At 36.8% G+C, this 12,741-nt stretch overlaps 1 protein-coding gene across 1 annotated transcript in view; it reads left to right on the top strand.

Moving 5' to 3' along the window:
- LOC113108601 (LIM domain only protein 7-like) overlaps window positions 1-1,921 on the top strand; it is a 45,121-nt gene extending 43,200 nt beyond the window's left edge. Inside the window, exons 34-35 of the mRNA XM_026271803.1 lie at window positions 1,032-1,134; window positions 1,230-1,921. Of these exons, the coding sequence (XP_026127588.1) occupies window positions 1,032-1,134; window positions 1,230-1,252 (126 nt within the window). The 3' untranslated portion in view covers window positions 1,253-1,921. The remainder of the gene's footprint in view (window positions 1-1,031; window positions 1,135-1,229) is intronic.
- Window positions 1,922-12,741: the final 10,820 nt, after the last annotated feature.

Here is a 12,741-nt window from a genome sequence, read left to right on the forward strand (position 1 = left end):
ATTTTGCTTCTATAACATTGTTGTACTATTAGGAATTGGATTGCATCTGTTCCAAAAATCCAATTGCATGTCCCAGAAACATTTCTTATTCACCAACCACACATAGTATAATTTTACTAGTTGTATGTTGGTTTGGCACTGCGCCATTTTTAGCGTAAACATACGTTTTATTGAGAGAATCACATTTAAAGTGAAAAAAACAATGAAGTTTTTATATATTTACAGTGGGAAATTTACAAAATATCTTAATAGAACATGATCATTACTAAATATCCTTATGATTTTTGGCATAAAAGAAAAATCCATAATTTTGACCGATACAATGTGTTTGGCTATTGCTACATATAAATATGTGCGACTTATTTTACAGGGTCACAAATAATAATTAAATAATGGAGAATAGTGTTAAAATGGGACATATATCTAAAAATGTTCTGTAATCAAGCATACTTTATGTATTTTAACATGCAGCTTATGTATCTGGATCACAGTGATGGAGTCCCAGTTAAGTACTCCAAATTGCAGTAATCTGCTGTATCTTCCATAGCTTAGCACTCAAAACTGGGAGTGTGCACCGTGCAAAATGCGTTTAGCATATTGATATAGTGCTAAAACAGCACAGATGAGTATTTGTAAATAAATGATGCTATCAGTGGGCGTAATTCATTCTTATTGAATTTCCTTCTGAAATTATTCCAATGCCTTTTACCTTCAGCGCAGCTGTATGTGACTCATCTAGAGCTTAATCAGTCCTCGCACATCCTCGTCATTCTTCAAATGCCAATCATTTGTATTTCTGCTCATCGTCTCATTCATTTTGCATTGTCCTGCTGCTAATCTTGTTTCCGGGTTATTTCTGGTGCTTTCGGCTGGTGTTATTACTTCAATTTCATATCCTCTTATGCTGTTGCCATTGACCTCAAGCTAGGATTCTCTCTCTCTCACTTTTATATGGAGGTGAGTGTGCGATACAACATTACATGAAAGATTCCGTCTTTCTAACAATGTGTTCTTTCATCTTGCGTTTGCAGTGCTTTAACTGCAGGTCTGATTTGGGAGGCTCAGAAGCAGGAGCAGAAGTCAGAATACGTAACCAACAGCTCTATTGTAACTCCTGCTATACTCGACTCAAAAGTAGGCCACACATCTCTGCAATATATGCAGCTCAGTTACATCGTTCACCAAGTGATTTCTGATGTTCTTTATGATGATTTTTCTCTCAATTTCAGCTGGGCAGCCCACAGCCATGTGATCTCGCAGTACTGCAGCAGATTGAGGAAGAACCAATCACAGACAAGGAACTGTAAACACTAGGAACGTGTTGGAGATGTGATGAACATTGGGTGATTTAGCCAGCCTTGATTATTCATTGAGCTTCTATTCTTCTTTTTCACTTATGAGAGGGTGAGATTCCTAAGGTTATGTTTATTTGAAAGTATTAGTAATTGTTTGTACAAAAGGGATGTGCATGTACCTTGAATATGAGTTATGCATTTGAAAAGATCATCTTTTTCATCATCACTGATTGAATCTTCTGATGACTTCTGGCTGGTTAACTGATATCTGTATTTTCATGAAAGTGTTTATAGTAATTAATAGAATGCTGTTTTATTGTCATTGCTTATTTAGGATTCTCCTGCAGTCTTTTCTATATAAGGGTTTGCTGACTAAAATATCCTGTTATTCCACTTCATCTGTGTGCCTTTTTGTGTTCTGATGGGAAAAGATGATTAAGGATAAATCCATTAAGACTTTGTTTAAAAGTAGCATGGTTAGTAAGCAGCATTCATGATATACTCTTTCATTGGTAACATCTATTTTATGCATCTGAGCTATTTCTCTGCAGGGGGAAAAAGATTAATCTAGAACAAAAGCAGTGTACTCAGTAATAATTGTAAATAAAATTTTCAAACTATTGTAACTTTCCTGAGTGTGATTTACTTGTCTAATCTCTGATTAATTGGTTTTTATTTTTCCGTTTAAAACTAGTTTGAATCCACTGTTTTTCCAAGTGACTTTCATTTTGTTTATAGCCTCATCACAGTCACAGGGGATTTTCATCCAATTCCTTTTACAATGGTTCTTGTTTTTTTATCATATTGTAGTACTACAGTGCATTTCCCCTGATAATTTTCAATGAGAGTGTATTTTTGTTACAGTTGCCTAATGACATTACATCTGCACACTGCAAACACGTGTTGGGAATTCACTGCTAGTCCAATAAAAGGGAATCTGATGTATCAGGGCCTCAGGAGCATTTATAATAATCTTATTGTTCAGAATATAAGAGGACAGAAAAATAGGAGCCCTGCAATTCCTGCAGTTGATTCTAATGGAGGGCATCAGTTGATTCTCATGACTGTAGTACTGCCCCCACAAAAATAAACCAAGGATTATCTATGCATAAAAGAAAAATATTAATGGTTACTATAGTTAAACCATGGTAACCACAAATCAACCATGGTCTTGCTACACTAATGGTTTTTGTGCTTTAACTGTCCCTAACTAGCCTATAAAACCATGGTTAATGCCAGATAACTAGCTAGTAGCTAAATGTAGCAAGTATATCAATAGAACATTGGACATTTTAAAAGCTTCATATAGCCTTAAGCCCTGCGTTTCTCTATGTCTCCCCATGTGTATTTCTTTTCTTACTCAGAAAAGAAGTTCTGGCTACAATGGCACTTGTCATTTTGACAGTTTGATCACCCGGAGGTAAAAAGTAAGTGGACATTTTTCCAGATATGGAACATCTAGATAGCGTTTCCTTCTGGCAGGTTCCCACTCTGATTCGTATTTTTAAGCTTTATCCACAATTGATAACATTCTGTATCATCTACAAAATATATACATCTTGTTGGTTATGGGTTAGCTTACTTTGCTACTTCTTTATTACCTACTTGTTTTTTAATTAGTTTGTTTCTAATTGAAGCTCGTCAGCTCAAGGGGGCGCTGTGGTCTAGGTGAACAGTTAATTGACCTGTGGAACATGCATAAAGAGATCTTTGAAATTCAGTTAAAGAGGTGCTACAGATGTCCGATCTCATTGTCTGAGTGTCTTTAGCTTGGTGGGTGGAGGGGTAGAGGATTTCCTCCTCCACCTGCTCTCTGGACTGATGCTAATTTTAGTCCGCATTATTGATGTCAGCCATGTCTAGTTGCCATGGTTTTAGTTTTTTCACTGAACATCACCTGCAAGGCACTGCACTTCTCTAATCTGACATGTTGGATAGATAACACTACAAAGGGACATGACAAATTTCATTCAAACCACTCGAAAGACATTCATATCTAAATATTCAAATACTGTTTTGGAAGGCTAATTTATTTTATTAAAAGGCTCTTTAAAAGGCAGTTGCCTACTGCCTTACAGTTTTTAGTCACATTACAGTTCAGGTAATAACAAAGAAGCAAATGGGCATATTTGTACTTTGGATATGCTAATGTTTAAGTTGAATGGTACACTAGCCTAGCAAACTAATATTGAAGTTACAAAGAGGTGTTTGGAGATCTTAACATCTTCAAGAACATAGTGTCAAACTTGTATGCTATCTCATCATTGCTCTTTTCAAGATTATTGTGTTTTGGCTTACTTTTACTACTTTTCTTATCAGAGCCGTTTTCTCAACAAGCTGTTCTTGTGTCATGATAACCAGAAGCTTCTTCCGGCGCTTTGAAAAGGGATTGTTCTAGAACCTCTTGATGAAGTGAAAGGAAATCGAGTTAGATCCTGATGTGTCCCGGACCATGGCTGTAGGCAATAGTTTGGATCGATTAAAGAAAAAGAATGTTCCCACTTTGTCCTGGTGCTGTGGAGATTTTATGCAGCTAACATTTCATTTTTCAACACACTTTCCTGAGTTTCCTGAAACACTTCAGTTAATGCAGAGATCTGTTTGGATAGTGATCCTTTTTGGGTACAATGTACAGCTAGTTGAGTTTTATCCTCCTTTTCTAGTGTTTTCCCATGGCTTGTTATTACCAGCCTTTCTGTGCAGAAGGCTCCTGTTGTTTTGTGGAGGTGTGTAATATAGTGACTGACTAAAAAGTGTCCATTAAACCAGCACTTAGTAACCTGGCAGTGACATGCAGCGTAGCCCTCAATCACAGTTTTCAGATGCCGCATTGTTTCTCCTCCGCACTTTGGAGCCAAACACACACATGAGAAGTGAATGGATACCTGACTGAAGTGGATGAGGGAAGGATTCTTTTAGGTGTGAGAATCAAAGGGATTTTTTTAAAGGGGGCAGAACACCCACTCTCTCTGTCAAATGGAGATTTGGTGTGGGGGTAGAAAGCGATTCATTTTTTATGTCAAGACCTAAGCCGAGTGCGATCACTGCAGGCACTGATTTCTAATTTCCCTTGATGGCATACTTCAAAGATCCAATCTATACTTGTCTTCTATCTTACTGTACCACTCTGTCTAGTGCTTGGCCTCCAATGAAATGTGCTAGCCCTTCATTTTCAGTGACATGCAAAATGTTTCACTGCTCATGAATGCTAAGGCGGCCACAGCTGGAGGATGCAGATATGCTTGAAGTTATTATGCCAAGAGGATGTTTTCTTGCCTGCTGTTCAGATGCCATTGTGCTGAGCTGGGCAGGGAGGTGAATATTAAGTCACAAGTTAATCTTCTGTTTTCACACTAAATGATTTTGAAGATCTCAGGAGATTAAGTATGGTGTGAAGTTTAGGAATATTGGAAAAATTAGAGCCGCTAGCAGTTTTTGGTTTAGATATCATCACACTTAAAATCTTAAAAAGGGCACATTTTCACTTGATTAATCCAATTATGTTTTTGGTCTTACAGATTTATACTTTAAGTATCAATAATTATTTTTGGTGCAGTGGCCGCATATATGTGCTTGGTGATTTCTGGACTCCACATGTCACGGATGAGCCATATTCCAGTGTCATCAGTGAGTGCTCTTCAAAGGCTGAGCACTTTTTAAATTGTTCTTCTATGCACTGGACCAGGTTGCAGTTTGAAATGCATTTAACACTGAAATAACTGAGTGACCCTCTTTTAAAATATAGTAATACATGGAAAGCCTATAGTCACGCAATTTGTTAACAAAAATGACTTACAGCAATGTTGTGGATTACTTATTTGATTGGGGAAGTGGTGGAGTGATGTGTTATTGTGACTAAAGTGTGTGTGTGTGTGTGTGTGTGTGTGTGTGTGTTTTAATAGATGGGAGCATTGGTGTGTTTTCTCACTCCTGAAATGGAATTTCTCTTCAGAATTTTTAAAAATTGTAGTTCTGCTTTGAGAATTTGGCCATTAAAACTGTCTTGCACTGATGATCATTAATTTAAAAGTTCATAGACATATATTGAAAGGCTTTTATAAAATTGTAAAAAAAAACACCGCTAAATCTGTAGATTTTTACTTAAGAAACTAAGATGTTCTCTGTTACTGGTATGTCATGTAAGATCGTTTTGACTTCCGTTTGTAATAATTACAAGCACTTATGCAATCACAATGAAATCAGCACGATTCCATGTTGAAATCCCAGCATATGCTGCTTAGGTATATGTTTTGAAGCATGGTAAATGGTTTGAGCTGGATTTAACCTGGTCCTTAGTTGATCATGAGCTGGTTATTAGTCAGTCCTGAGCAAGAGAGTTACTCCAGCTTAAAAGACCAGCTTAAACCAGCTCAAAATCATGCATCAAAACATACCTAACCAGCATATGCTTTTTCTCTGAGTCCCGAGTGTTTCTAAAAGAGGAATCCTAAATCTTGTTTTTTTATATTAGGCCCATATGAATTTCTTCTAAAAAAGGTTTCTGTGAATTTCAGAATCATCCTTTTTTAGGTGAGTGCATTTCTAGCTATGCATCACGGTGACATAATTCCTGTGGGTGGCATTTGCTCTGTGTACACAGTACTTGGTATATAGTTCCATCGTGTTCCTTTCTCATATGGTTGTGTGTGTCATGGGAGAGTTACCAGGTGCAAATGGTCATGACGTTAGTTGAAGGTTTACTCAGATAAGGTTGCTTAGTGATTCTATCACATTAGTGCTAATGCTAACATGTGCTGTATAATGTGTAATTGTTTTGGCTACATATGTGTATATTTTAATTTATTTTATCCCCTTGTGTCCCCCAGTCCTGTATTTTTTTAAATGCATACATTCAACTAGACTTAAGCTACTGTGTTGACAACCATAGTTTTTACCAGGCAATTAAAATAAAATCTATGCTCTCATTATTTCTTATGGTTTAGAATTAAGCTAATCAAAGTGCAGTTTGGCACTATAGAGGAGAAGTAGTCTGCTACTCTAGCTAGACAGATGTTAACAGCTTTGTGAGAAGGGCAATGAAGTGGTGCATGACCTCGAATCAGATGTTTTTGGCATTGTGCCTGAATGACATCTAATATGGAACTGAGAAGAGCAAGGACAAATGTTAGCTAGGGAGAGCCTTATTCCATAAATTAACAAGCTGGAGCAGTACTACAACATGGGCCGAGTGACAAGGCCAAACTTGCATTTTTATGACTAGAATGAACCATTAGGGCCTCTAGCCTTCATAAAATGCCAAAAATAGAGTTGAGAGTTTCTGTTTAGAAGATTGTGTAGTATGTGAGATCAAGACTGGAGATCAAGTTTTATGTGTGGGAGATTACTCAGTTATGTCATACATAACATAGATAACATACATAACATCGCCATAATATTAGTTTAGTGTTTGGACAACGTCCCAATTGCTGCTTTGTGTTTATTGATGGATTTGGCAACTTGTCTCACACAGACAAAGACCTACTATGTATTGAGAAACTCAACATACATTGTAAGGTTTATTTTTATCTATAAGCTTTAAGTAGTGACCTCAGATCTTCTAAAGATGGCAGTACGTTGATCAAGTGTTCTCTGGGGTCGTGACGCAGCTGTTGTCATAGAAACAAATGTCTGGGCTTAGAATGGAGGTGAGTCAAGGTATTATTTGTAACTGGATTAAAAGGCTTCCCTTGGTCCGCAACCATTGTGACTTACAGAAACAATTAAAGCCTGTGATCGTAACTTAAAGGGTGGTTTGAGGCTTTATTATTCTTCTTTGCAGTGTTTTACTTTTTTTCAGCTTTTTAGAACACACTCATGTTTTTATGCACCTCTGATTTGAACAGGGAATCCATGAATACTGATTTGCCGAATGGATTGAATTGTGTGAATTTTACATCGCTTCCTTGTATTTGAACGTTGCGGCAGCTGCAAGCTGGCAAGACGGGCAACAGAGTGGCACAAATCCTCCTCCTCAGGTGGTTCATCCTTATTCACTGCTGTGAATATGTCAAGCTACTTTTAATCACCTGATTGCTAAAAGAACCATGTCTGAAACAGTCCTTATTTAGACCATATCTAATAATGTTCCCTTCCTTAAGATGTTGAAGTGGTTTCAGTTCCTTTATCAGATAAACTGCCTTTATTTCTTGCATAACTCCATTCCTCTGCAAACACGCTAATTAGTTTTTCCGTAGAAAAACTGCCCATGTGTTTTACTTGACCTTTATATAGGCCTACTGTAATAATAAAACTGATTAGTTCTATAAATATATACTTCACATTTAAGTATCAGGCTGATATCTACTGACGTTCCCTATATTATGAAAACTTTATATTAAACTTAACTTTAATAACACCATTTTATATTCTGAGTCTTTGTAAATTATGTGAATCTGAAGTTAAATAAGTAAAATTCAATATTAATTTTACTGTTATTTTTACATACATTTACGTGTCCTAAAACATAAGTCGAGCTCAAGACGGTTAAATGTCAGCAATCACCTGTGTCCCTTCACCTTATTTGTTTCTCATTGAATGATCTGATTTCTTCCCACGGAAGCACTGATTCCTCTCTGATCACTGTCCAATCCAGCTCTTTCATAACCCTTTCCCTTCATATTACATATAGAAAATACAAATTGTGATTGTTCTGCTTTTTAAAAAACATTGTTATCCAGTCAATGTGAGCATGAATGTGTCATTTTCTCTTGGCGGTGCTTCTGTTCTAATCTGTGGACAGTCTTTGTCTGAAGCCTACCCAATATCATATCATTATATGTAGCGTTTTGAGCAATCATGACAAATAACCCTGTAATCCAAGAGTTTATTTACCATTTGCAGATCTATGATGGTGATAAATTGGCAACAGCAGAAGTTTTGTACAGAATTTTCAGAACCATACAGTGGTGTCTTCAAGAAAAGAGAAAAGCAGCAACTGTGTGAATGATGTAGTAATAAAATGTACAACCTTAGTATAATGAGAATGCATCTTGAATTCTGCAATCTTTTATGGAGATTTACTGCGACATATAGACAACATTTTTGAGTGGCTTCTGGCCCTCAGGATAGCTGTTATCTTTCTTTTGCCTCCTTGGCTGAAGGGCTGGGGGAATCGAGCAGTATCTGCTTCAGAGGAAGACCCCCAGGAGGGAATGACGCCAGTGCCCACTCTTTGCACAGCTTAGCTTGTTTGTTTTGGAAGAATACTCATTACTTCTCCATTTCCAAATGGACTCTGAGAGTCGGACCGCCAATAGTTATTAACCTTTTGTTTTCAAGTTATATTACATTGTGCTCACACTGTTTAAATTTGTACTTTTTAACTGCTGTGTGGTCTGGAAGTACAAATGAAATAAGGATTGTTTAAATCTTGTAAATCATTTTTATTTATATGTTGATATATGTTGAAGGATCATGTGGCACTGCTGAATGCAATAATGGCTGCTGAAAATTTGTTGTTTTAAATAGTAATATTTTACAATATTGCTGTTTTTGCTGTATGTTTTGAGTTGATCAAATATTATAAATGCAGCGTTGGTAAGACTTCTTTAAAAAAACATTTAAAAATCTTACCTCTCCCAAACTTTAGAACGGTAGTTATCATACTGTATAATTCTGCTTTTCACATTTTAAACTCAAGTCAAACAGAATTATGAATTTGAAATATTAAGGCTAGGTATTGAATAAAGTGCATGTCACTGCAGGTCTGTTCAGCCTCCCTGAAACCTTTTCACTGCTGATGCCCTTTAATAAAATCAAGGGCTTACATTAATCAACATTAAAAGACTTAATATTCCTTAGAAAGCAATCTACCTGCACCCATTCATCATTAGGGAATCTGTATGTTTGACTAGTATGTATGAACCTCTCTAAGTGACTGAAAGGCCCACACCAATAATAGCATTTATTTAGTTGCATCCTTTTCTGATGATGAAAGCTAGAGGCAGGTAGACATTTGAGGGATGAATCAGACAGCTGCAGTGAAAGAGTCTTTTGATTACACAGTGCTTGATGAATTTCATTGATATCGTTTGTTGTCATAAAATCAACTTTCATTTGCTTTACTCTGAATCCAGTTCCATACTGATTTATGAGGGTGTTTGCCTACATCACACTACTGTAGATGCTGGGTTAATTACTTTGTGTATCTTGTATTGTTGTATATAATCCATTAAAACTAACATCTGAGTATATCAAACAAGGAAAGGAAAGACGTAAAAAGTCATGCCAAATCTGAAACAATTTCAACAATAAACTGATCAAATATCCACAGTTGTGAAAGCTTAATTGACATTAATTATATATTTTGTCATATTTGCTTTGGATGGCAGATTTCAAATGATGCACCTCCGAGGGGTCCATCACCAGCCGAGCAGCTGCCACTGGGATAAACGGGAGGACTAACAGACAGCTTTAGAATTATAGACTTCCTTGGTTATCACTGATGTGAGTGACAGATGTTGTTGTTCGTTATCAATATCAATCTCCCATGATGCATTTCCAATGAGTAGGATAGGTCATCAGCATGTAATGCTCAATTAAATGGCTACCAGCTGATTCCACAGCTATACAGGTTGCACCTTATTGACAATACCACCCCCTGCCAAGTCTGGTGGCCGAACCAGATCAATAGACTTGCTTGTGCTGGTCCAGGAATACTCCACTCGTGCTGCCATTTACAGACCCCTGCATGGCGAGACCCCTGCTGCTGAAGTGAGATAAGCAGATGAGATGGAGGATGATGGGGCACTTTTCAAGCCCATCCTGTGGAAGTGTGTCTTGTGAGCATGTTCAATGATTAAACCAGTCCTTCTTTTGTGAAACTTAAAGAAGAAAACATCCCTGTCCTCACCGTCTCAAAGATGCTAAACTGAGCTTCTCTTTGAGTTCATGCGGACAGTTAACATTCTGGCACACGTTTTCTTATCTTTTTTAAACTTCTTCTTCTAGTATATATATATATATTATATAAAACCAAATTACTTGCCTGTCAGTTGAGTTTGTGGCAAAACCTTTTGCAGTGTTTACATCTTGTTAAACCTGCATAGCATTTATTAAAATAGTTATTTAATTTCATAAAGTGAGATTTGATTTCAAAATGCACCTTAATTTTTTGCATTTTTGTGTTTTTCAGTTGAATAAAAGACTATTTTACAGTACTTTTTCTCTATATATTTCATCATTGAGGATTTTTTTTAAACAAGTTTAAAAATCTTGTCTCGTCTCGTAAACCCAGTCTCGTGTCTCGTCTCGTCTCGTCTCATGGGATAAGTGTCTCGTCACACCCCTACTGAACACTGTTCTTTTCTTTCAAATAGAATTACCAAGAGTAATACTACTTAAAGAAGGAAGGATTACACTCCTCATCACAACAGGAACCGGTAATTGTCTTTTTTCCAAATTCAATTGACTCTTACACTCAGACAAATTAGCATTCATATACAAAACAATAGGAGAAGGAAACATCAATGAACATGCTAAAGAAAATTATAACTTATTTGTATCTATATAAACAAATCGCTTTATCTCTAAGTGAGCTGCTGAAATGGAAGACACTGAGGTGATGGATAACAGCAATACTTTGCACTCTCACAGCCCTGTTAAAACCAGCACACACACACACACACACACACACATAAACCCACATGCACAACAACAAACGAGCACACATATGCATAAGCAAAAATCTACAAAGGTTGTCTTTCAAAGGATGAAATTGTTTAATTCATATTTGTAGATCTAAGTTATTTGTACATGCTAAAGAGCTTTTTCCTGTGGTTGAGTCAGAAATGGCTGATCTTTGTTCCTGAAGATCTTCCAAAAACCCAGGTATTTCCTGATCAACACCATTTGAAATGCACTGGACTGTAGAACAATGAAGGTTTGCAGCATGAAAGGGATGTGCAAAATGTGAAAGGTGGTTCAAAGCATATCCAAGGATACTGAAGGACAGTGGAATGGAAATACCTATTGGAAATGCATTCTTGGCTGGTTTTATGCTCAGCTCACAGTCCTGGTATTCAGCATCAACAGGATTTGTGCACTGTGTTGTAATCTGTGTATTAAGAAACAATCTGCTATATTAATAATAATGATGTATTTTAATTAAGATGAAAGAAAGAAGTAATGCAGAAAAGGCAGTCCTTCGCATATGGTAGACACAATTCGGCTAGCTTTGGAACAAATCCTTTCCCTCCTGGAAAGAGTGCATCGACTACTTCTTGATGAAGATAAACAGATTTGTGGGTAAAGTGATTACAGGGTTGTTTGATGCTGTGCTTGGGCTGTTTCCTTTTCCACTTAGTTGCATATTGACCTTTTAAGACCTGTATTGAACACTGTGATCCATGTATTTCTTAACCAATGGCTATTATTTCTGGAAGTATGAGTAACAGTGAAATTGGTTTTGCAAAAATAAATTAAGTTAGACTGAAACAAGGCACGACTGGATAGAGTAAATATTATCTTATAGATATTAAAATGCTTCCTAATGTTGACTATTCACACCACATTAAAGGGATACTCCACCCCAGTGGCGTAACCAGGGGAGGGGCCATGGGGGCACTGGCCCCTCCTGAAAACTGATTGGCCCCCCAGTGTGCCCCCACCCTTCTACTTGTCTGTCACTCACAGATTCAAATCATAATCTTTCAGTTTAGTAAATAACTCATGATTGCGTCGCAATGCTTCTCAACGAGGACCAAGAATAGCGAGCTGCTGTTTTCCAACAACAACAAAAAAGCACACGATAAGTTGATCTATTTTATATAGCTTATGTTTTTCGATTAGCCAGTTGTTGCAGTGCAAGAAGTGTTTGGTACTAACGTTAACGTCTTTCAGTGTTAGACCAGGTTCGATGACGATGTTATCTCCTAGAGCAAAACAAGATGCTAATCATTATATTTACTATGCTCCTCTGATGCTGAATGTAAAAGGGGTTTACTGCGTTACGATTTACTTATTTTTCGGCCGAACGCGCCGATATAGGCAACAACGCAATTTAAAGCAATGGTTTAAAAAAAAAAGTATAATTGATAATATAATATAATAATAAAGTCATTATTGAATCATGCAGTCGATTAGCAACTTTTTTTCACTCAAGTGAGGTGACGAAACAAATCGTATGATGTTTATCTAACGCTCCACACTTGAGACTTTTTTTTACAGTCTATGGGTGAGACATGCAAAAACATAGTTTTTTTTTTTACTGGTCATTTTTGAGATTTGGGGCTGTTTGTTTTCAATAACATGTCTTCTTTCAGACTTGTGGTGAAAAAAAAAGTCCAAAATACACATATAGCACTTTATTTTACTACACCTTCAGTCTATTTGCGTCTGTAGATTTATCATAAATTCAGTTGGTGTTCTAAATCATTCGCGATTGCTGTCTGCACCCTGGAAAGCTCTCTCTCTAAAATGAATTGTATGTAATTTCTATAACCTGATT

The sequence above is a fragment of the Carassius auratus genome, chromosome 9 (assembly GCF_003368295.1).
Source record: "Carassius auratus strain Wakin chromosome 9, ASM336829v1, whole genome shotgun sequence".
NCBI classification, from domain to species: domain Eukaryota; kingdom Metazoa; phylum Chordata; class Actinopteri; order Cypriniformes; family Cyprinidae; genus Carassius; species Carassius auratus.